General features: G+C 38.1%; 2 protein-coding genes across 3 annotated transcripts in view; both read right to left on the reverse strand.

Annotated features, from left to right (window-relative positions):
• LOC136243983 (notchless protein homolog 1-like) overlaps positions 1–26,654 on the reverse strand; it is a 63,832-nt gene extending 37,178 nt beyond the window's left edge. The window contains exons 1-2 of the mRNA XM_066035516.1: positions 26,518–26,654; positions 22,541–22,705 (exon numbers count right to left, since the gene is read on the reverse strand). Of these exons, the coding sequence (XP_065891588.1) occupies positions 22,541–22,547 (7 nt within the window). The 5' untranslated portion in view covers positions 22,548–22,705; positions 26,518–26,654. The remainder of the gene's footprint in view (positions 1–22,540; positions 22,706–26,517) is intronic.
• Positions 4,924–21,812, reverse strand: LOC136244454 (notchless protein homolog 1-like). 2 transcript variants are annotated; one of them, XM_066036051.1, is made up of 14 exons: positions 21,663–21,812; positions 21,449–21,525; positions 20,443–20,539; positions 19,225–19,903; positions 19,100–19,175; positions 17,249–17,267; positions 17,104–17,198; positions 15,485–15,590; positions 15,389–15,431; positions 14,404–14,463; positions 14,226–14,353; positions 8,262–8,468; positions 7,616–7,772; positions 4,924–5,307 (listed from the first exon to the last, which is right to left on the reverse strand). In XM_066036051.1, exons 7-12 carry the CDS (start codon positions 17,108–17,110, stop codon positions 8,423–8,425), a joined length of 390 nt encoding a protein of 129 aa, XP_065892123.1. In that variant the 5' UTR covers positions 17,111–17,198; positions 17,249–17,267; positions 19,100–19,175; positions 19,225–19,903; positions 20,443–20,539; positions 21,449–21,525; positions 21,663–21,812; the 3' UTR covers positions 4,924–5,307; positions 7,616–7,772; positions 8,262–8,422. The 2 variants fall into 2 exon arrangements, with proteins under 2 accessions (XP_065892123.1, XP_065892124.1); XM_066036052.1 differs by having other exon boundaries at positions 8,262–8,422; positions 21,663–21,810.
• Positions 26,655–26,978: the final 324 nt, after the last annotated feature.

The raw sequence follows: 26,978 nt of genomic DNA on the forward strand, positions 1-26,978 counted from the left end.
CTACGTGTTGAAAATTGCATTACCATAGCTTAATGGTACATAAAGGTATGAGTGATAAAAGTTTGAAAAAGTAGGCAAAAATCATGTGCCCACATGCCCTATTTTCGCAGGCCCAGTCACAAATGTTCTGTACTTTTTTTACTGGATAACACTAGTACACAGTTTAGTCCAAACCCCAACTGCTAAACTTGAATTGCTGAGCTACAGTTTTCCCTTTATACTAGAACTAGTCCTACAGTTTACACACAAGAGCCTTGATACTTTTATGATATACTATGCTAAACAGCTGTGCATTTTTATTTTTGTCTTTTAACTTCTCAATCATCACATAATTATGTGACCCTATTTGGAAAACCATATACATTTGGGCACATAGTCCAATTTTCTTTTTTATAGCTACAATGAAGCACTGAGTGGTTATCTACCTTGTGTGAAAATTTTGTGTTGATACATTGAAGCATCCCAAAGATATGGCTAATTTACTATCTAATACATAACAAACTAACTTTTCACTATCAGTTTATATAATAGAAGTGTATAGTGATCAGGTGACAAATTGATGACAAATCAAATCACTTTGTTGACAAAGATCTCCTTTCTCACAATCTAAAATGAATGAAAAGAGATCCTTGAGAGTTTAATCATGTGTTCTTTGTGCTTTTCCTCAATTAAATCACTTGTATTATTGTCCCTAGGCTAAAGACAAGAAAATGTTTGGTTTTGGGAATGAACAAATCAACCCATTTGTAGTTAATTGCTGTCCCACGCATTGTGAAACTACTACATGGTCTGATATAATTGAGTATATCTCCTAGAATAAAGAAGCTATGGATGTGAATTTTTTTTCACAGCAAGAAGGCTTAATAAGTTGCTTTATCAGAATATGCAAAAAAAGTTAATTAAAAAATCGATGAAATTTTCAATTGAGCATTCCCACAAATTTTGCATGTGCCCAAATGTATGGTTTTCCAAAATAGGGTCACATATTAGTCTTTCGGGTTGACACTCCCAGAAATCCTTTTCTTTACTTCCACGTTATTCATCATCTGAACTTGCTATTTCAAAATGGCAAACGCTCTTCTTTGGCAAAATTACTAAAGTAGCTTGTGTGAAAATTTCATGTCTATTGGATTAAAAATGATGGAGTAGTTTTAATTTAAGTGAGAGGGTGTAGAATAGCAAGATGCGTGTGCTTGTTGCTATGGAATACCTGATTTACAGGTACTAAAATGCGTCAACATGTCACAGACTAATCAGTAAGTGATCATAATGTTTCTTTTAGTGCAAAACAGACTATAAGTCTTGTACGAACTGTACAGAGCACTGGAGATCATTGATATATATGTATCAGAATTAAAAGGGGGGCTAACACTGTTCCTTGTGGTACACCTGAAAGTACATGAGTTGCAAGATTTTTCATGTTAACTACAATGACACGCTGGGATCTGGTTAGAAAAGCTTGGAGCCAAGTTAATATTGGTCCACGAATTCCATAAAGGGAGAGTTTCTGATACAGCCGGGCATGTGGGACTTTATTAAAAGCTTTGCTAAAGTCAAGAGTTAAAACATCACATGTACACTGGCCTCCTTCATTTAGACATTCAGCCGAAAATCATTAATAGCGGTAATTAACTGATAGCACTGATACCAGAGATTATTCATTGCTATGAATATTATAGTTTCTATATACCATATTTCTTTTCCATGCAAAGCGTAAAGTTGGGTGGGGTCAGGATTAGTCTTGTTAAAATTTGAAACTATTTGTGAGAGCCATAATTCTAGTGTCTGACCATATTGCGTAAACAACATGGCTTCAATTCATGCTGCTGATAATCCATGGTTTACAATAGATGTTGTACGTAGCTACACAGTATCTGACTTTGTTGTTGTGAATGATGCAGAATAGCTACTGTACAGTTTACAGGACTGTACATGATGTAGTAGTTATAGCTATGTGAAATAATTACTATATTTGTAGATGCCACATATTGTTTCTGGGAAGCCATATGCATTCATACATATACAACATAGATTTCACTGTGGTATACCCAATGGATATAATACAACATACTCTGTATATTACGTAATACATATCTCTTTTCTGGCATTACATCTACTGTGCACCATAATTATTCGGTACAATAATTGTAATCCATGCACTGCTGGTAGGCATGAGGCTATTATGCTCTAAAAATTGAGCATTATGCTTTTGAGCAGTGCTCAAAAAATCACCTATTATGCTTTTGAGAATTGCCCATTATTCCCAAAATTATGCCACCATAATATAGCTAATAATGCTAGTTTATTACTTTATCAGACTATTTTCATTGATGTTTAAGCTTCCAATAGTCTTGAATTCTTTGGCTGGTTGCTGTATTTCAGTATTTCGTTGCAATGTGACTGCTTTATTAGAGTAAATAATATTCAATGACTGTTCTATTAGAGTTTCTGACTGCTCTATTAGAGTATCTCGATCTTTTTAAACGGAACTGTGCAATCTGCAGATTTTCCTACTGTTAAAGTCTTATAATCACCTCAAAATGCTAGCATAATTCCTGATTCCCACACATACCTATTCAGAGTATGCCCGAAATTATGCCGGCATAATCGCCGCATCCCCGTCTGCTGGAAAATCTGTATATTTGATTCTTATTGTGTATGGTCTTGGCTGAAATGATAAATGCACAAACACTACTACTGAATGTTCAACTTGTATAATTATATCCATTATATCCTCATCAGAGTTCCATGTCTTGTGACAAGTAGCTAGCTAGCTCAGTATCATACCAGCTGGTGAGTATTCATGAACACTGCATGAAGATACTACAATGACTATAAGTGTCCTGACCATATAGCAAGACAACAGCTGCTCAATATTGGGAATGTGCGTAATGTACGTGTATAGTCTTGTCGACAGCCAAGAGCAGTCATGTAAATACTCTAATAATGCAGTCAAGTGTGTCTGATAACTCAAACTGAACTTGACAGCCACTAATATAATGTAAATTGCTATAATATGTATTTACAACAATAATATAAAACAAATCCATTACTGGATTAATAAAAAGTACACAAATTAGATGAATAAAAATTGAAAATTTTAAAATGGGAATAGGGATCACTGAAAAGAAAAGCCAAAGGATCGCTGGAGTGGTAATGTAAACCACACATTCCTATTTGACTCATCTCAAAATGACAGAACATGTAACTAAAATTTATGATACAAAGTCAAAATAGGGATTTGTGGTTTACATTACTACCCCAGTGATCCCTTCTTGTTTAACGGCTTTTTTCAGCGATCCCTATTCCCCTTTTAATTTTTTTTATTCATCAATATAGACCCATCCTGCAAGAAAAGGTCCTTTTTTATTACAAGATAAAATCTTGCAGGAGAAAGGTCCAATTCCTGGAGGATCCTGCAGTATTCTTGTGTAGGAAAAGGTCCTTTTTTATTGCAAGATCTTGCATTTTTGTTCTTGCAAGATGGTTTCTTCTGGAAGTAGATGTAACTGAGTGTCAGGTATGTCAATTAATAAGATTGTGTAAACATAACAACTTTTAGTTGGTCTCAACAATGTAGTAGGGTTGGCTAGTTTAGCTTTTGACTGGTAGGAATAATCATCAACCACAAACCTTGCAGCACATCTCTGTACTGACTCAATGCTGGATATATCCAGAACTTGAGGGCTTATATAAAACGGTAGGCCTTTTTGGCGATCCAATAATTGGTACACCTCTACCTAACACTGCATACTGCACAGTCTGCTCCTGGCAATTAGTATATATAATCTAGTATCATTCAGTATTTGATCATAAAATATTATTTTAGGTGGTATATTAACTAATACACTATAGAATTTTAAATTCCACTATTGTTGTGACCTGTGCATATGGTACATCATTTCCTTGTACAGTTATAATCAAAATAATTTTATAACAATGTTAAACACATATAGCTACTGAGGATTTTCTGTCCATTTGAACATTGCATACTACATGCTAATGCAGTATACGCAATACAATGTTTGAACAGACAGAATGTCATCAGTATGCTCCTCCTGTTACACAGAATTACAAGTGAAGAACAGTACGAGAAGCATGTCTGCAATCAATCCAGTCACTATGGAAAATATGGGCGATAAGCCATGCAACACAGCCACAGGGAAGCTCCATTGTGCTATTGTGAATTGACACCTTCTGTTGTCAGCAAAAGAACTAGGATACAAAGGAGGACAAAGGCAAGTCCATGATACATGTATTGAATGTACTGTGGTTGGCAAAAAGGCACATCTTGGGATGAAGCAAAGTCAAAACAGAGAAGAAATCATGTCTGTAGTGTTATCCATTGTTGAGTTATGCTGGCTGGAGGCATCAGTTAGTTAATACTGAGTCAATCAACATAAAAATCTGTTAATAGATTTTTTTTTTGAATTTCATAGAAACTTTTCGGATGGCCTGAAGATATTTTTGAGTTTAGCTGTGCCTAACCAGACTGTCATGGACGGAATGGTTTTAGGGTGATATTTTTTGGTTTGAAAAGCCCAGTTCTTCATTATCAGTCCTTATACAGCACTACCGTACTGTATGATACAAATTAGGGCTGACACGATCATTATATGGTTTTTTAGTATTCAAGTACTCTCTAGAGTTAATGATCGTGTACTCACAATTACTAGTTGCAAGTAGTCATAACCATTTGACGTTTTGTACCAACCTTTAACAGTTTACAGCTTTTTTCAAGTAACAACAATGATACACACACTGTATTAAAGTACTGATGTGACCAGAAATTATGCCAATCAAACTCCACAGCCTTCATTGTGTCACTCTCTGATGACAATACATTATGTGAGCTGGCTCACATGATCTTAATGAGTACTAGAGTACCAATTTTACTATCCGAGTACGAAAATCTTTAATGAGTATTCGTCAAGTATTACTATTTGTTTCAGCCCTCAAATACTAAAAATTACATCATGTCTATCACTCTATGTAGTGCATACTATTATGTGTGGTACAGTCCATCAGTCAATACTACAACAGTACACCAACATCAAACAGTTTCAATAAACTGCTTCTGTTCTTACAATAACAACAGTGTTCTTGCGTGGCTGCAGCAGTTCCAAAACATGTTAAATTTCTGCATTAATAATTGATCCATCCAAGGACTCTGTGGTGATGCTCTGTCCACTGTATCAACACTCGAGGTACTTTGAGTTACATTCCTTTTCTTGATCTTCACCCACTGTGTGCAGTCTTAGGGTTATTACAGTGGGCACAAGACTGATAATAGGTGAAGAAAAAACACTAGAAAGAACAATAGGGCGATTTAAAAGCATATTCCGTGGGTCCCTGAACAGAGTGTGTGTGGGAGGAAAGATAAACATGTACAGTAATACTATTCTAGGGGTATTGGCATATAAACATGAGTGATACGTTAGTACACAATTAAATCTGAGGGATGCTGTATAAGAATGACTGTTCTCTTGCTAAATTACCTCACTAGCTATATTATTTCAACTATGATACCTCTAGTGTGATTCTCTCTGAATTGCAATCTCACCCAAGGTATTCAATCTCACGACGAAGCAACGAAACTTAAACTTTCAACAAACACTAAATAAACTCTCTACAGTTCTGAACATTTACACACACAGTTTGTGTCATGTGATCCTTCTCACATGATACTGGTGTTTAAACAAGAAAATGGTGTTGATAACACTGGACTGAGACATGGATATACTGACTGATAGTTTAATAGCAATTAAGCTGCAGCAATAGACAGTAAGCATACAATAGGTAAATAACTACACAGCAATTATCAGCCTAAGGGCACATTTCTCATGTATGAGGCTATTTGTCTGGTTCCACATGTGTAGACAAAAAGGTTGCTAAAATGATAATATATATATATAATAACCTGCAACACTTTCATGGTTAGAACCATGGACCACTGATGTGTGAGATCAGTGTAGTACCAACTGTGCTTCCATTGCTATAGTCTGTTTGCGTTCACCTGAGCCCTCGTTTCTTGTTAATAACTCTTGTTACATGGGCCAGCTGTCCAAACATTTAGTAGCAATGTGAATCCTTTTAAACGCCGGAACTGGTAATCAAAAAAGCACTTTGATACCGGCAAGAACAAGTGAGTTATGAGGCTTTAAAAATATCCCATACATTTAGTATGAACGATTCAGGCGTGCAAACATGTTTACAGTAATTATGAAAATATGCTTGTTCCAGTACAAAACCATTGGGAGTGAACATGTGTTCACCCCTTTGATATTACTATATTTGGCAGGGCTCAGGTGAACGCGTACCCACTATAGCTACCCACCTCCTCTACTTTTCTATCTTATAAATGTGAATCAAGAGGTAATCTGTACAACCTACATGTATATACCTGGGTATAGGCATAGCAACCCAGGGGGGGAGAAAGAGGGCTGGAGCCTCTATAATAATTTTCTGCTGTTAGTTTTCAAAAAGATCAAATAATTCTAATAGAACAGTCAGTTGATCTAATAGAGCAGTCATTGTGTTTCAGAAGGTTAAACCCTCAAAATTTTCCTGTGGGGGCATGTCCCCAGACCCCTAGAGGGATAATGCTTTGCATGTTGACTGTGCTTGACAACTGCATAAACAGAGTCCCCCTATCTAAAAATAGTTTGCTATGACTACACGTGAGTGAAGAAGAAACCAAAGCTGAACCCAACCCTAACGCTATTACCAAGAGTATATAATAGAAACCAAGAGTATCGAACAGGTGTATTACCATGTGATTAATGATTGCATAAAGTAACATGGATATATCACTAATTGTTCGTTTTCATTACCATTAAGGTTTGCTGTATTTAGCTAAATTTGGCCTCAAAATCAAGTGAAAACATGATAGGAGTTAAAGGGAATTGACAAATGTTAAAGTTCTGGTACTACCAAGAGGATCCCTGAAGGCGTAGCAACACGCTTGTTTGTGCAACCATTGTTTTAGCAAGCTGGAGTTATCTTGGGTCCTTACTACACTTTCCTTGTACAATAACTGTTGAATACTTGTGAGTATAACACAGAAAACTGGCAAACAAAGACCCGTTGCCATGTGCGCATTTCAAATTACCACTTTGTGTAAACAAACAATTACTGAAATATCTGTGTTACTTTACACAATCATTAATCACGGGCTAATACACTGTTCGACACTCTTGGTTTCGATTATATACTCTTGGTATATGCTATGAAGGTAAATGTTTGGTGAGTTTGAGACATGCTATGGTTGGCACTTGCTCCAACCCTAGCTCCCCTTGAACTCACCAACCATTATACAATTAGTGTCCTTGGGTGAGTGCCAGATGAATAGCCTGAATAAGTAGGTGTCTGGAATCAGATGAATAGCCATTACGTTATTTATTTGTTGGTGACATAATTTTAACCACATCTTTTTATTTTATTAATTATTATTGTTGGATAATGTAGCTATGAGGCAGGTACTACTGTATGGTCCAGTTCCCCCACCCCTTCCTGTCGGTGGCCCTGTTTACATACATATAAAGTATATGTGCAGTTAAGACGCTATCTGGTTATGGACGTCCTTACTTATTAATAATAAACTCTTATTAATTACTTGGAGGTGTTGGTCTTTTAGAATACAAATTGTGTGAACTAGTTTCTCGCTTCTCCAAGAGAGCAGACAGTGCATCTTTGAACTCTTCTAAATCTCCACTTGATATAATTATAACAAACTGCTTACATGAGTGATCTGAACACTGAATCACCCGTATCTATATAACAAAACAGTACATACAGCTAGGTGATTTCACAAGTATAAAAGTGTATAATACACAATATTAATTTGTGCTTGTATACAGGGCCACCCAGAGAAATTAAGGGGCCCAGGGCAAAGAGTTAAAGTGGGGCCCCAGAGGCAAGGAGGTTTCCATTCTAAATCACAACTTCACCCAAACTGTAAGTTGAAGACCAAAAAAAAAAAAAAAGGTCACAACCTACTCACAATGACAATAGCCACCCTTCACCAACCATATCTCCTTATCTATAAGTTTGCTACTTTGAAGAATACTGTGACTGCTCTATTAGAGTATATCGATCTTTTAGGCAGGTATTTGGGGGGCCCTTCATGGGGCCTCCTGGGGCCCCTTTCAGGCTGGGGCCCGGGGCAAAATGTCCCAGTTGCCCCCCCGTGGGCGGCCCTGCTTATATATGATACTAGTAAGCAATTATAAAGTAGACAAATAATTTGTACATTAATGCACCTTCACAAATATTCCACCTTTGTTCTCTCTCAAATCAACACGGCATTGTGTTTCTGTGTCACTCCAAAGAACACGAGTCTCCAGTTGTTTTTGGCGACGGCACTTCTCTCTTGACACTTGGCTCCGCTCATTTATCTTTCTCAAGAGACCATCAAAAATACCTACAAGACTTTGAGCATGACTCCATTCCATTTTGATAGTACGTGGCTATAATCAACAACAACAAACAGGATATGATAATATTATATAGTCTACTAGTTACATGAAATTGCAGAAGAACCAATGTAAAACACTTTGGGTAATCATTTTTTTTCAAATAGGCGGATACCATCGCTACATGGCACTTGAGAGAATTCCTTACAATGGATGAATGAAAATTCTTAGGGTTGTCACCCATACAGATGGTGAGAAGTCTAGACTTAACAGTAATATGTGTCCGATTATACTGTGAGGTGTTTCTCTGGTTCATTAACTTGAGTACTTTTTTCACTACAACTTTAATAAATAATTTAAAGTCTAGCTTTGTAGCTATTTAACTTGTCCACAAGACAGCATTTAACATTGTTCATCAATTATAATTCCATATATGGCACCACGGTGTTACTTTTGCAAACACTTGCAGGCAGTGGTGGAGGATGTGGGGGGTGGGGGTGCGTGACCAGAGTGTATAGATCAGGGGCCCCAGAAACTGTAGCCATTTTCACGATGTCTCAGAAAGTTCATCAGAATTAGTTTTATACACACAATTTGAAGCATTTTCAACTAAAACACCAACTTTTTAACTCATAATATGCTACAGTGTATTTGCAGTCAATAAAAACCTCTTGTGACAAAGTTTTTAGCTGTTGACTACAGCACAAAACAGCTTTTAGACAGTTGGAAATACTTGGTACAGGTGTAACACACCAACTCTTAAAGTGAAAGGTCAGTGGTTCAATTCCCACTGTAGGCAAGTACTTTTAGGAACATATTTTTAGGAAGCGCTTTGACTGCTCTATTAGGGTATTTTAGTGTTCTATTAGAATATATCAATCTTTTTTAGCCTCACTCCAATTTCGGCAAGATATTCTAAGGGTGGCTATATAGACCCCCCTCAGCAGACCGAGGGAAAGCTTCAGCCCCCCACCGCCTATGGCTACAGGTACTGCAGCGAATCTTCCATGATGAAAATAAGTACCGCGCATTAAACATCATGTAAGTCTGTTCATCTAAGTAGATAATGAGTTACTATATTGTTGAAGCCAAATGAATGATTTTGTGATTTCAGTGTGCCAAGCCAGCATACTGAAAATGATGGTTGTTTAGTATAGTATCTTGCCAAATATTCTATAGGGTAAGAGCTTCACCAAGTTTGTGGATTTAGGATTCAAACAAACATGAAATAGAGAAAAACTGACAGTTTTTAAACATTACATTGTCTGTAAACAACACCAAAGCCCAAAGGTCAAATCTGAGGTGGTTTGTCATATGCAAACTTTGCCAAGTTTCATGCTTTTATCCAAAAGTACACAAAAAGGTCTATTTAAAATGCTTAGAACCCCGACTATTTGTAAGTATGGTATCTAACAATCATTCAAATAAGTACAAGTTGAGCTGGATCCTGAAAAACACCTAAAAATTAAAAGTGGATTTTTTTTCTCTCTTGAGAGTAAACACTTCAGCCAACCAGATGATTAACGGCGACACCAAAGGTGTCTGCAACAAACTAGTCAGGTTTGGTTCCATTACAAGTTAGAAAAAGGGCTGTAATGGAGATTACACTTTTAAGGCTTACCCATAGGAAATGTATAGTGAAAATGTTGATTGACTGTAAATATTATGTCAAACATTTGAACGAAAAGATTTAAAATATTTTTAGCAGGTCAAGTAGTACTACAAATGAGCCAAATTTCAACATGGTCTGTAATTGCATCTATGAGTTATTAAATGTTTTTGAGGATTCAGCTCAACAGGTACATGCTATACCATAGCTAATACCATAGTAATTATCCCCTATAATATATTCCATACAATTATTATTATTATAATAAGGCCAGGCAAAGTAGATTGCTAGTTTCTCATCAGCCACTTCCTCATTTTGATGCAGGCGGGCAGTCATTGAAGCACACAAAATCACAACAACAGTAGGCTAGCCATTTCTGTCACTACAAGGATTATCAAGAGTCTTAAAGCTATACATTTTACTACCTTCCCTAAGAAGAAAGAATTAGCTGAAAATGATAGTAATTGTAATATTTACACAGGGAATCCACCCAGTAAAACTGACTTACATTGGAGCCCTGCACATAGCTGAAAATTATGTATAGTTTGTCAAAATCCTAGCACAGCTGATAATTATAGCAGTAATGGAGGTGGCAGGGTTGAAGGTGATGCAGGCAAACTATAAATACAGTTTGGTCGCTCCATATTCCAAATATGAGACCAGGACAAATGACTTGCTGTATTAATTTTTTTTAATTCACAGAGGTTGTGCTATAGATAATATATGTCACATACAGTATATTATCACCTTGCATTTACTCAAAAGTTTTTAAGGTTTACTGCTTCTCACTGGTGGAATGCAATACCATCCGACTTCCATCCTACTATCACAGACCTCCACTACCAGCAATTCCACCATGATTGTACTTCGGAGGTTCCAGGTACAAGGCACAACACTAACTAATGGTATTGCCCTCAAGATTTTGTTGCTATAGAAGCCTTTAAAGCAAAAACTATAAATAGAATGACCTCACTTCCTTCCGCTAATCGCCTGTTTGAGTTGCGAACAAGAAGTTGTCAAATACGTATACAATGTATAGTGTATCAACTCCATGCAGACACACAATGTAATCACAGAGTTGATATGAAAGTGGAGGTTATTCCATCCTTGATACCATCGATAAGGCGAACACATGTAGACTCTATGTATTTTTGTAATTTGTGACATGAATTTCTATTTGCTTGAAATCCACCTGTACTTCGAAATTAAAATCTATGAAATTCAGATTTTACTGTTCCTACGAAAATTTCTGGTTCGAAAATAACCAGCTATATGGTAGTATACCAGTTGACAAACAATATAATTGTATCTTTATTGATTCTGGTTGTAATTCTATTTCTCCAGAAGACTGAGTTATAGTGGAGTAATTAACAGCCACTGGCGAGGCAATCAGCTCGATCAGGGTACAGCAGCAGCAGCAGCAGCAGCAGCAGCAGCAGCAGCAGCAGCAGCAGCAGCAGCAGCAGCAGCAGCAGCAGCAGCAGCAGCAGCAGCAGCAGCAGCAGCAGCAGCAGCAGCAGCAGCAGCAGCAGCAGCAGCAGCAGCAGCAGCAGCAGCAGCAGCAGCAGCAGCAGCAGCAGCAGCAGCAGCAGCAGCAGCAGCAGCAGCAGCAGCAGCAGCAGCAGCAGCAGCAGCAGCAGCAGCAGCAGCAGCAGCAGCAGCAGCAGCAGCAGCAGCAGCAGCAGCAGCAGCAGCAGCAGCAGCAGCAGCAGCAGCAGCAGCAGCAGCAGCAGCAGCAGCAGCAGCAGCAGCAGCAGCAGCAGCAGCAGCAGCAGCAGCAGCAGCAGCAGCAGCAGCAGCAGCAGCAGCAGCAGCAGCAGCAGCAGCAGTAGATGGCATTGATTCCCAACAATGGCCATTATGGATAGTTTACTGCACTCACAAATCAAGGGGGAGGCACTATATATTCTGTACTCTGATCTTCGTCCTCGGTCAAAACAAAAGTCAAGCAAGAAATTTGCAGTAGGTCAAAAGACAGGCTTCGATTGTAAAAGGTATACCACAATTGGTACTTTTACAGTTACAACATAACTGTATTTTTATGAAAATATGCAAGAATTTGGTCAAGAGTCAAGCATGGATTTTAGCAAAGGGTCAAGGCATTTTTTTTTTTTTACTTTGACCCAGGACGAAGATCGGAGTACAGGGTATATGGAGTATCACCCCCTTGCAAGTGTCATTCTCTGATGCTTCTGTGATGCTTGTGAGAGCCTAAGTGAGATGTGATCTGTGTACATGACAAGAGGCGCAAAGTTGCTTGAGTAAATAAAACTTAGCTTCATTAGTTGGTTTGTCAATACCAATTTAACACTCCTGGAGCTGGCCTTTATTCCCGGATTTTGAGAGTCTGGAGATCCACCAGACCTTTTTCATGTCGGCTCATGCTGTAGGTACAGTAGATCTGCGACTACGGTCAAAGTCTTGACCAGGGAAAATTTCACCTTGACCCTTGACTTGCAGCATTTATTGTCTTTGACCTATGACTTGAGCATTTCTTGTCAAACTTTTGACCTCCACTTATTTCTCTATTTTCCTATACACACCTGTGCTTATAACCTAGTATAATATTTTTAGTGCATGCTACCAGCAGCCAGGAGAGAAAAAATCGTTATAATTACGCCTGTTGGAGCTTTAAAACATCTTCATGGAGATCCTTACTTCTTGTGAATTACGTATAATTCCGTAAACTTGATAATGCTACGTATAGTTTTCGATTGTGGGTTTCGAACCTTCCGTATCGTCTTGACCCACTGTAAGAGCTATTTTGTGGCCTTGACCGTTGACTTAGAGTTTGACCGTAGTCGCCGATCGACCTACAGCAAGACCCTGAATGACACCCCCTTGCTTTTTCCTCTCCCACACACAAAGCCGTTTGGGTATATACAAGACTACCGATATTACGCTCATAATCACGTACCTCATCTCCGGCACGGATTTTGATAATTTTTTTCTTTGATATGGCTGCTTCGATTTTCATCCCGAAATCCAATTCCTTCCTTCCTATTTATATATATCCTGTACAGGTGCGAAAGAGAAGTACAAGTTAAATATATACATTGTGTTAAGCCCTAACTTGAGGGTGTGCTCTTCAGAGTGCTACTCACTTCTAGGCATTCTTCGATTTTCACCGAGTGACGATAATATGTATATAAAAAAATCCCCCTGGTTTTCAGTAATTCTTGAAAATCGAAAAGCAAGTGTAAACGTACATATAAAGTAGTCTGGCGCCGCCCGCGTATTTTTTTTGCGAAGGGCGGGCGGCGCCAGACTACATATAAAGGTGTGGCATTGGCTGTGTGCAAATATTAGCTAATCATTAGATCTTTAGTTTTGTAATGTTGTACAATTAATTGCAATATCTGGTAATTTGTTCTACAATTTAATTGTATCTGGGTAAAAGGAATATTTTAAATGAAATAACTGTGGCTCTAAAATGGTTGCTTGAATCAATTAATGTCCTCGGGTAAGTAAATTATTCCTGATGAGTGAGTTCCCTGTTTCAGTTTCAACAAGATTAACAATTTTATCCATCCCTGATTCCCTTCTAACTAAAGTGTCGTACAGGCTCAGGTCCCTAGAGGGGTAGTTGCCTAATAAGTTGACCCAGAAAGAAAAAAATGAGAAGTCAAGATGTACTGGCAGAATGCAGGGGAAATCCCAGATCCAGGTTGTGTGGCTCCTCAGGTACTTGCAGCTAAGTCACTGCCTGACCTGGGATTTTTTTCTGTATTCAGCAGTTCTCAATTACAGGTCTCTGACTCCCTACTTCACAGGCATACTGTTGAGCTGGGGAATAACAGATTGTCCACTGCATCCCATTTAACATGTTAGTGACAAATACATTGAAAAATCACTACAATACTGCTTGCTTTCCTTTGTACTTTTTCTAGTTTATCAATATTAGTCAGAGTATAGGGTGACCAAACTACACAGGCATACTGTAATATGGATCACACTAAAGAATGATAGAATCTTTCCCTTACACTTGTTGATCACTATCTCAAATTGCACTGCAGATATGCTTGGACATTGTTTGTTGTATACAGAAGTAACGTGGAAGTTTCAAGAAAATGTTTCATCAATATAAATTCCCAAGTACTTGGCTTGTGGATCTTAAATACTTAGCCTTCTCTATACATTTGATGCAGTTTATAAACAAACGTACACAAGTTCATTACACAATAAACTGACTGAGTACTCACATTTTAATATGTCTATCTCGTCCACCACTAGCCACTTGTTCCCCATTAGTACTCCAGTCAACACTAAACACTTCATCAACATGACCTGGTAGATCCATCAGTAACTTCCTGTTCTTAATATCCCACACCTGTAGGGAAGGGTGGGTAATGAGTGGGTGGGGCTGATGGTGCAGGTCACCTTTAGTGTACTATCTGAACTACCACTACACAATAACCTGCTGTCTGCTGACCAGGAGATCTGTACGGGACAGTAGCCAAGAGTTATGTGAGATACATGTACATGCACACAAGTTTAGTACACAACTTGGAATGGTATAAAATTATATATAGCACATTATCAGTACTTCCAGATGTGGGTGGGAAGGATTTTTCTTTTTTAAAGAGATTGTATCAGTGCCTGTGTGACACTCACATGAGTAAGCAAAGCAGAATGCTACGGTAGCTACTTACAGAGAATGTCTTTAACATTAAGGATGTACCAAGTATGGACATTTTAGAATCAAAAACATTTAGTGTTAATATACTATGTGACTGGATTTGACAAAACCAGGTTTCCACACACATCCAATTCTTTGACGTTAATCACTTGTAACTTGACAACTCAATATGCTATTGAGTTACAAATTTCACACAATGCTTTCATTGCATTATACAATAACAGGTCCAAATTTGAAACTGACAGCATTTTTATACATTGAGTTATGGTCCTTTAGAGTCACAAATCTGGATGTGTGTGGAAGCCTGGATGTGTCAAATCCGGCCACATAATTATGTTGATTGAAGCATTACAAATTCTAAAAGGTGCACACTGGCATCTGCAGCACCATCCCATAGACACAGTTAGAACTTTTGTAGATAGCTCCTTTGCATGCCAGTTTATATGACAACTGAACTACTAGTGACTGTCATTGATCCCTACAAATCTTGACCAACGCAGACCACTTAGAAAGCAATATTATTTAGATATTTACCTAAAACTGCTCAAAACTGCGTCAAAAACCTCATCCCTGAAGTACCTTGGGAGGCTGTGCCTTCCAGATCAACCTTCTGCTGCTCCAGATGCCCACTTTGCCAAGCCCTGGATCCACCTCTGCTTTTTTAAAGTTCAATATGACATCTTCAAATGCACACATAATCACATACACAATACTAGTTCAGCTCACCTGATATACAGCACTGACACGACCCCTCAAACTAGTGATGTACCTGTATGGTGTGTATACTAGTAACATTACTAGTGTAACTATCTCCTCACTGACTTGCCCGTCCTGCCATCCCATAACTTCACTGACTTGTCAAATGAAGCACTAGCAATGAGACGAGCATCAGGAGAGAAACTGACTTGATTGATAAGTTGTTGATGACCTAAACAATATCACACTGTAATAGCCTGATGTTACAGGGTTTGCAATTTCAAGTAAAATGCATAGTGAGGTTACGCATGTGTATTTGCTATACTGTATTTACTCGATTTGTGCCCCAGGGGTACTATTATTTTTCGTCCAAAAATAAGGATAACACCCATGGAATAGTGCCGCAATATTTGAGGATGCGCTACTAATATTTTAAACCTGCCACTACTATAGCTATTCTACATTATAGTTTTATAAAACAATCACAACACGTTGCTACTTACTTTGTCTACACAGAACCTTCTTTCACTCAAGTCCTTGTAGCACAACTATGTCACCCCTCGTGCTATGTGGTCAATTTATTAACTAATATCCGGAATTTTCAATATGTGACAGCTGTTCAAGTTTTACCAGGACAATGCATTCCTCAAATCTACATTGAGATTAATACTAAAGGTATGAGAGCACTAGTAAAGAGTAATTATGAAAGTATAATGTGGCACTATTCGAGGGTGTGGTACAATTTAAAAACTTTTCAGAAACAAGCTTCAAATAGTACCGCACTACGGTACTATTCGAGGGTGTGGCATAAATCGAGTAAATATGGTATTTGGCTTTTCTTGAAGTGAAATAAGTCATGTTACACCATCCCTGTTAAAGAGATTTGTCGAGTGTATAGCAGCCTGAGGCACAATATGGACCATTGTGGTACCAGATAAATCGCTTGCAAAAACACGCATGTGTACGCATTCACACTACACAATTTGTATGAAATTTCAAGTGTTGAAACCCTGTAGTGAATACTCAGAGGCGGTTGGTCACACCATAACATGATCACATACTGCTATGTGTAATTGTACAACCAAATATGGCAACAAGTGCATGACAATAATCTTATATCTTAGTTGGAAGGTACACAAGAAGGCTTTGTCAGTGCACTCATTACTAATGGGTATGTATTGCATAATTCTTAGGAAATAGGAAACAGGAAATTTTACATTAGTGTTTACAAGGTTAAATTACGTACACACACAGCACAAGTGCTGAAGGTCTGTAGGACTCTTGGTCCTACAACTTCAAATAGGCTGTAGGCCTACAGACCTTCAGCACTTGTACTGTGAAGTCTAATAAAATAAATAAATAAAATACACTATGGCTGACACGGATGGGTAGAAATACGCATCCACACACTGCCCAAACGATTATGCTATTGATCATTCGTCTCATTTAGTAACTGTCAACTAGTTGAAACTTAGCAACTACATTGAGCCAAGATTAACCTGTAAACCCAAACCCATAACTAAACACTCAACGTTGCCCAATATAATGATAGTCATATCTTTGAACTGGTTGGGCATCAAAGCCATGAGCAAACTACATTCCCAGGTAATATCTTGCATGACAATATGCAGGTTAAACTGTAAGCAGTACCTTTAAACGCCCACACAAAAGTGGTATACGTATAATAAGGACACTATAAACCATAGTACATATTTACTATAAGATATGTACTGTATTGTACCTACCCATCATTCAATGGTTTCTTGCCAGTGGATGGTTGCCATAGGAACAGTGTGAAGTCATTAGATCCAGACACAAGTAGTTCTTCACTGATCACTTCCTAATATGGTAATAACCAATGTACCATCAGTACCTATTACTGGTACTCACCTTCACTGGTGAAGGTCACCTGTGTAGAGTAGAGATTCAAATTAGCAACACATTAAATAATGTCATTACGTAAGGGTCTAGAAAATCAAGACCCTTCTCCATATACTATACAATAAAAGTATTGTTCACATCATGACAAGGTGTATACCAAAATGGCTTCTAGAAACTTCACAGATACCGTATAGTGGGAAATTTTTGAAAGGTCAAATTTTCAAAAATGAGTACTTGATGGTAAGTTCGAAAAATATATTTGATACAGTTTCTCTCTACCATTACCATGCCGCACTGTAGATAAGACAGATTTATGAACCTAACTGGAGGAAGCTAACAATTGTTGCATTGATCACGTGTATGTAGCTACAGTAGAATTTGCTGCTTTGATTGTTCAGTATAGACACAGGCCGTGGTAGAATCGTGTCTAGCTACATATTCCTCCTTTGTGGCTTGAACCATATTGCTTGGTAGACTGTACATGGCTTTAATCCACTGAGTGGCCTGCAGATTGAGCCATCACCAGTTAGCGCTTTTCATCACTTCCAGATATTCACTATCATTTCACTCAGGCTGGAATAATAATTTTCTCGAGCTCTTAGGCTTCAAGACTCATGGTGACACTCATGGTATAGCTTGCATCGTGTTTGCCAGTGGCCTAATACCTATAGTTAGCTAACTGATAAAGTAGAAAACATGCAGCACAGGGGTGTACACAGGAATTTTGAAAAGGGGTTTCCACTACAGCTAAGTGACTGTTATATTAGAGTTACCTGACTGCTCTATTAGAGTATCTCAATCTTTTTACCAAAATCATAATTCAGAACAATGCTATAAGTGTTGCTAACATGCTAGAAACTATTATTTAACTAAGATAAAAGTTTAAAATATATCCTGTTCCAGGATATTCTGGAAACCTGAAGTTTTGATTCCTTAATCTTTCAAGTAGTGTATAAAATCCAAAGGGGTTCCTGAAACCCCTGGAAACCCCCCTCGGTATGCCCCTGCAGCACTTACCCTTGTTTATAGTTTGATAGGTACTTTTTCTGGTAAGCAAATTACATAAATGTGTTATTGAAAAGGCATTGTTGTTTCGAATTTTTTGAATACTTAACCTTTCAAAAATTTCCTTTTATACAGATATGTATGAGGTCTCTGATACTGTATACCAATTAAATTTGGCGGTGAACTAAATTTGGTGACTTGGTGATTTGTCACTAAACCGCCAAATTAAATTTTCTTCAATATTATTTTGATACCTTGGGTCCAAGCTTTTGATACCAGTTGCAGAAGTAGGTTTGGACATCCCAAGTGTGACTTCGTGGATACTACTTAAATACACCTTTAAATTATCACATGCAAATGGGTGTGGATTACAGACTAGACTAGATAATAGATACTAAAAAACTCATACTTGAATAGTGGGCATGGCTCCACGTAAGCTTGCAGGTAGTAGCAAGACATGAATTTGTGTGTAGCCATTGATAAATGGGTGAGGCTCTACGTATGCCTACAGACAGCAAATGATCCTGATAAGTGGGCATGACCCATGACTGCAGAAGGACCTGGATTTTCTTTAAAGCAGATCAGATCCAGACCTGTCCCATAAAAACGACTCTGCCAGACTCATGCATGCAGTGACTGAATCCATAATATTTCAGCACAAAAAGGATTGTACGCTACAGCACGCACCTTACACCACTCATGTGCACCGCCAATTTTTCAGTGACAGCATTTCGCCAAATTACATTTTCGCCAACTGCAATTTTATAGCAAATCACCAAATATCAGTTTTGCCAATATTTGTTGTTATACGGTAGGGCATACAACATTACTAGCCAGAGAACTACTACACAATACCTTCTGGTTTGTCATTAGCTGATTCATATGGTCCAGTCCTTAACACATAGTCAGTGTTAAGACACAGCGTGTTCACCTGACAGGAGCTCACATGATCCAGTTACTACAACATGTACACCACTAACCCAGTGACCATGTCCTGATAGTGTCCTACATAACATAATACTCCTATGGAAGATGATGGAATTCTGCTTTGTGGTAGGCATGTCATGATAGTCGTGACATATGACACGTCGTGACATAAAGCTCCATGATATGATATGACATAGGCTTCTTTGTCGTGACATAAATATCTCCAAATAATGCACACTTTTCCATTCATATTGATCAAATTTGATGCAATAAATATGAGAAAATTGACAAGTAAGTACAAGCAATGCTGGTTGTTTGATGTCATAGTTAATATAGCTGATGTTTAAGCTGATATTTTTGCATGTTTGAATCAAAATAGCTATACAGTTTCATAAGTAACAGCTTCAGTTGTGAAACTTTAAGAATTGCTTATGCCGTGACATAAACCTCTATGATATGTGACATAAAAATTTCTATGTCGTGGCATCCCTACTTTGTGGGTACGGATAATACATGTACACACACATGCACAAACATACATACACACTCACTCACTCACACACACACATACGCACACATTACGGTCTCTCCACACTTCACAGTCCTATCTTGTGATGAGGTATATATCAGTCCCTCTCCACCCCATCGTACACAAGTCACTGACTGACTGTGACCAGTTAATATCATCACTGAATGAGCCAGCCTTGTATTCCATATGTGAACTTTACTATCCTATAGTGTGGAGTACATACACTACTATCCTATAGTGTGGAGTGCATACACTACTATCCTATAGTGTGGAGTACATACACTACTATCCTATAGTGTGGAGTACATACACTACTATCCTATAGTGTGGAGTACATATACAAGATCCCTAACAGGAATTATATACCATAAAATATTATGTAATTATCAATGCAAAATATAGTGTATACAAGCACAGGCTGTTATGATCGCAGTACACAAAGTGCTATAACTACCAACACAATTAATGATAAATGTACACAAGGACCAAAAGTTGAAAGCAAGCATAAAGCTTGTACAGCTTCTAGAAAAAAAAATGTTACAGTGGTTGTTACATGTAGACCTACATGTAGCTAATTGACTATACTTTCCATTGGCATCACAATAAAAGCTAATGGAGGTAAAAGCTAAGTCCACACTGATCATTTCCAACAGTTTGACTTCACATTTACAAGTCCCATACAATTCAGTCTCGCAACTATATGCAGAACGTCTATATATGGTATGCATATGAGCATACTTACTGATGCATTGGTCTCCGTGACAACCATGTTATCCACTGTCTGTGGCCAGTTAGGAATTTCCCAATTGTTTACCAGTTACTGGGTCCCATATACACACCTGTAGATTGTATGATAAACTGATAACAATTGTATCGTGGTGTGTAGAAGAGAATTTTTCGCATAAGTATTGGATATGTCTCACACTATGTACATAGTAGGGTATTAACATACTGTGTATAACTGTGTAGTATAGTGGAACCTCTCTTAATGGTCACCTCAGCAAAATGGCCATGTGACTGGTCCCGACTGATTCCTAAACAGTTTGTACAGAAATAGTTTGCATTAAGCGGTCACCTCTATAACACATATAACAGTCAGCTTTTGGAAGCACTTCGTTATACAAAAAAGCCTCTCACAAAGCAGCCACAGCAAGTCATGACAGTGAGTAAACCAGTTACACTACTTTATACTTCTATAACATTTTATACTCACAATTGTGTTCTGTATAGATAAGCTTATAGCCACTTCATGGCTTTGTCTCTTCACATGATTCCAATTAAAGCTCACCCCACAATATGCTAATTTTTTGAATTTATCTCGGAATTTACAGTTGTGTAGTTACCAGGTAACTGTCTTTCCAGTATAAAAACCATAGCCTTTCCTTCACTGGCTTTGTAGCAAGGCAGCCTAGTGATAATGTCTCCATGTAGTGGTTTCTCGCTCTTGTTGGTCATCCTTTCTGGTTTCTGCTACTTTGTTTATGCCTGTTATGTAAGTAATGGATTGAAGAGTAGGCATGTGTGAGGATAGCTATAATCCCAGGAACCTTTGTATAAAGGCCAAACCTTGGTTTGTGGCCTATGGCTGCTTTATAGAGATATGATAGTGAGTTAGGCAGCCACCTCTCTATAAAGACCAAATATCTCTGGCCCGAAGGTGACCACTTTAGACAGGTTCCACTGTAGTAGTAGTATTATTAAGGGTGGTAGAGGGAAATGAGGTGGACAACTCCATACATTTCACTCACCTTGCCAGCTTTACAACCTGATGCAATCTTCTTCCCATCTGGTGACTAGGCAATACTGAGGATCCAATGGCAGTGAGCTACATGTATGTAGAGCAAGAGAGAAAGATAAGACACTACATCAACCTTTTAGTATGTACACTACAATAAGGTACCACTCAATTGTGTTAGCTATACAAGCACATTTCAACAACAATATGAACACCTAAAATGATACCTTTGATGTGACCATTGTAGGAATTAATTGTGAACCACAGTGCTTATATTTCAGCAGTTCCTTATAAGCGTAAGGACTCCACTGAGAAGAAGATATCAAGTTCTAAACAACAGGTACAATTAAGTTTTATATGATAAACGAGTTTTGCCATGTTTCAATTTTTTCTGAATAGCATACGTTTACAACAGCTTTTGTACCTGTCGTCGTCGATATCTCCATACCTAGCTGAAATATGAACGACCAAAAATTTATCTCCATAGGCACCTGTATAACCATTGCAGCCATTTTTATTCTCATGATGTCATAAAATGTCATTGTGGATAAGGCTCATACGTACTGTAGGAGATAAAACAAAGTGTTAAGAGATCACAAAGACTGTGTTGATAATTAGAGTATGTCAACAATTGTAGTTTTTCAGCCTCACATGCTAATGATCTCTCTCTCATGTTCTTGGCAAATTGGATTTAAGTACCACCCTCTCTGGCCAGTTTTATCTGAAATAAGAATACTGTCTCACACCTGGAATTCAAGTACTCCAATAATGGTAAATTCCAGAAGGAAATTCTAGTGTACTTTATAAATGCTCAGGTCATTTATTGGTCTAGCTAATTCTACCAGTATATTTGTCCTAGATTTGCTGGCATGGCCACCAGGGTAGTCCATAAGTGGGCAGTTGAACATGACAGATTAACGGTCTAAAGTAATCACTATTGTAATTGCTTGTGGTGACACATTTACATTACCTCTGAGACTCCCCACAAAATGTGGACATGTTTGCAACTAAACACATGACATGATAATCCCAGTCCAGCATAAACACACTTCACTCAGATGATAAAAAGTAACCTACACATCTACATACACACAGACAGACACACCTGGCATACTAGGGGTACATCTCGTCACTGCTTGAACCTTAAACCTGGCCTGTGGCTGGTACTGTATCTCAACCAGTTTCTCTGTTTGTACATCTTCTAACTGTCCCAGTGTCTCTCTCCTTCAGTCCGATGATCACCAACAAAAAATTCATAGGAGATCTCATCCTGTGAAATAACAAATTGAACTACAATAACAGCAACCAAGTTTGCTGAGTCTGGAAAATACAGACACACAGCATATGGGCAATTCCATGAAAATGTCAACAAAGACCTTAAAATTTAAAAGTGTATTTGGAGTAAATCCTACTATGTCATTTTGAAGCTAGATACATGATGTTCCCTATTATACTGTTTATAGCCAAATATGGTCAACAGACAACAACATATGGTTCCTCTTTAATAAGCATCATGACATCTAATGACATCACACTTTACTGGAATTTTAGAACATATGCCTCTTACAGTCAGGAATAACAAATTTTTTATTACCATTACAGTATGTTTAGATCAGTTGTACAATAGTTAAGGAGATTCAGCACCAAAAAATTAATACCTTCTCAAGTTTACATTTGATGGCTTGCAAAGTCAAAATGTCATTGATACTGTACGGCCGTCACATCCTTTCAGAATATCTCTGTAATATTACAACATTTTTTGAAACCAATTCATCTTCATTTTTACTTTTTTCATTAGGCATATTGTTCACCCTTAAGTGAAAGGACACACCTCTTCGTGTCTGTAAAAAAACATACCACTTTCTTGTATGTCCATCACATCTAGCAAACATCCATCTATACTACATTGCTTCATAGCTTTATACTACCACATTCTATTCATGTATGTCATCACTTTGACAACCACAGATGCTCACTACTGGAAAATGTTTACCATACACTATAATAATCACGGATATGGTGTACACATGTGTAAACCAGAATTGTTTACTTCATGAGGTAAATGATGATGAAATATCAACATGTATTCCAATTTACTACCTCTAATTTAAACTGAGTAGTAGAAGCAAGAGTTGATAATATAAAGTAGTAAGAGAGAGTGTCCGACAGGAGTACATTCCACCAAATACACTGAGTAAGATAGAATAGTAAGAACTTGCAGGCCCAGTCACATATTATAAACTCTTGGTAGAAGGAAAAGGTTAATGAATGAAAAGGTTATTTCTTCACATGTTTGTACAGGTACTCAAAATTAAAGACTATATCAAATCCCCATTTAACAACTTCACAACATAAAGATACACCAGAGCCCTACAGGCATCACCCTACATGTACATGCATTTGTTATGAAAGCTTGGATCAGCAGTTAAAATGTTATTTTACTACATTGCTGATTTCAAGAGATTGGAGCAAATATAATTGCTTTCATGTAGTTTACCAGTCTACCATCATTGTCTGAAAATAAAATTCATTCCCCCTCTCCCCTAAAAAAAATCATAAATGTGTTCAGAGATACGTAGCTTAACTTACAGATTTTCTCTTTCTATTGGACATGAATACTCAATCCACTAGACTGAGTCTTTATGCAACACCTCATGAAATGTGATATCTCATGAAAAGTGTATGGTTGATGGGATTAGAGTGACAGGGAAGTGGAAAATGTGAAGAAACGTTTGATCTGACCAATCACGTTACTAACACACTGAAGTACTAACCACTACAGCTGTGTAAGCTTCGTCAAGTTCTCCAAAATCGACTGCAATCAGATTTTCTATATAAGCAAAGGTGGTGATTGCTTCACTGCATACAGTATGTTGTATTTCAAGCCTTTGGGGCAGGTTTAAGTATTTCCAACAAAACATAAGCAGGCTTTCAACTCTCCATTCAGAGATGTCAGGCATCAAATCAGAAGGGAAATTCACAATCGTACTGTCAGTTGAGTTCCCTTGAGAGATAACCAGACAATATATCAAAGTTAACAGATGCACAGAAAAACATGAGCTTGGTAATGGCCAAAGCCAGAAATCTGGATGGTAGAATGGCTTAGGGTAGGAGAGAATGCTCTGTATGGCATTAACCCATTAAACAAGTACACTTTTTTTTTGAATTTTCAACTAGCAGAGCCGGCCTTAACCTTAGGCAGAGTAGGCAGCCTGCCTAGGGCTGAGGGGGTCTCCAAGCACCAAAAAAAATGCCTCAGGCTTACATATTGCATGTACATCAAACAGTATGGTTGTACTGTTTAAGTAGGAATCCAGGTGAAATTTTCGTGCGCCGCCCAAAATTCCACCCTTAAAAATCATCCTAGAGATATCTTACGAAATGAAAATCACCTTTATGGAATAGTACTAGCCCATATAATACATAAAACAGCATTAAATACTCACCAGTGGGATGTGCCTTTTGGGGTTCCGACGAGTGCGTTCCCTCTGCGCCTTATCTTTTCTTTTATCTTCAATCAGGCTGCTTGTCTTCTTCATCCAACAAAACCATATTGAGGCGTTAATTTTCCACATCACTTTCTTTAAGCAGCATAATAGATGCCACAAGATTATTTAAGGCGCTTAGACTACGCTACAGTACGGAGAAACAGATTATATTCCTTACTGATATAATCTATGACGGAGGGTACTATATGGAGGTACTGGTACTAGATAGCTTCAAGATAGGTCACAAGATCATGCCCATTCTTCATTCTACACATTATCGATCTATTGATTGAAACCACGATGACACACCCCTTTTGCACTAGCTGTATTTCAGTGACCACACACCTGCAATTTGGAAAGCTGACTCAAGATACTCTAACACAGCAGTCACCCTAATAGAACAGTCACATGTTTATAGCTAGCTGTATGCCTTAAAAAAAAAATCTAAACAAACTAGTATATTAAAAATAAATTAGGAATCCAAGCGATAAAAAGTAGTAAAACAAGAGAAGAACGATGGTAGCTATTACAGCATAGCTCGATGGGAAATTCCTACTGTGGCATTGTACACAAAATAATGGTTAAATCATGCCAAAGAAGGGATTTCCTACCGAGCTATGCTGTAATAGCTACCATCGTTCTTCTCTTGTTTCACTACTTTTTATTGCTTGGATTCCTACTTTATTTTAATTTTTTTTTAATTTTTAATATACTAGTCTATAATAAAATACTATTCATACAGCCAATTGTATTCACATTCCCTTATGCAGCCATACACTAGTGGACAGTTCTAGGTATTCCCAGGCTATGAATAGCCTTCTATCAACTTGCTATCAACTTGTTATCATTACACTGGCATCATCAGCAAACCAAACCTGAGATACATCAGGCACTTCAGTACTCAAATGACGAATCAGAGGAACCAAAGCGAGTGCATACATGCCCATAGCAAGGGGGTCACCTTGCATTGTGCCCTCAGTACATGAAATTTCACCTTCACCAACAACAAAAAGACGGACTAAGGTACGATAAGTATTCTGCAGGATGGTAGAAAACGATGGACAAATCTTGGAAATATTGTGAAGTGCAGCTTGACGATTAACACAGTTAAATGCATTAGTAGCATCAACAAGAGCAGCTTCACTTGTGGCAGCCCCAAACAATTCCTTCATTACATGAACTGCTACTTCAGAACCAGCCTCATGACCAGCACAAGTCAAGTAGCAGCTTTCAAAATTCTGACATGTCACATTGCTAATTCTTTACACACATACAAGCTCAATATTTTATTAGAGTAGATATTTCCTCTGTTGCAAATGTTGACATCTGCAGTGTACAGTAGGTACATCTCAAAAGTCTGGAAAACCTCAACCTAGCTGTGACTTAATTAGAACATGAGAACTGTGACTTATGTTACGGGTTGATCCATTGTTTGGGACTATTGGACTTCTAAGTCACCCCTGTAAGTGTGATCAAGGCTTGGATCAAGGTCACAGGATTAAACTTGCAAAGTACTCGTGTAGCACTACTTCCTGCCATAGGCCTACCGCCTTTCCCACTGTCTCGAAAGTACACACATGTGACACTATAATACCTGTATTTCATGTTCTCGACGTCTGCTAAATCAGCGCACTGTCCAACTGTCTTCATCGCGCCCGGAATCGCACATTGTAACATCACGTGGATTATTGCATCACGAGATCATAAAGCAGACGCACGCCCATGAGGCACGGTGGTTATAGAATTAAAATTGTGTCTCGATCGAGAGGGAGAATGTCAGGAAGACCAAAGAAGCTGAGCTTTAAGAAGATGCAGTCTGTCATGTTGGGAACCTCTCTGGAATGGACTCTCTGAATTAAGGATACAATAGGAAAGGTTGTGTGTATTATTTTTGTCTCAGATACTAAACCAAAACCTCGACCAAAACACATGATAGTTTGTTGCTGAGCTAGTGTAGCATTTGTGATTGTAGTTGTTTGGTGACCCAAATCAGGGGCGGATCAAGGGGGGGGGGGTTAAAAGGTTCCATGGAACCCCCCTTTTGAAAGAGCCTCT

The sequence above is a fragment of the Dysidea avara genome, chromosome 14 (assembly GCF_963678975.1).
Source record: "Dysidea avara chromosome 14, odDysAvar1.4, whole genome shotgun sequence".
NCBI lineage: Eukaryota > Metazoa > Porifera > Demospongiae > Dictyoceratida > Dysideidae > Dysidea > Dysidea avara.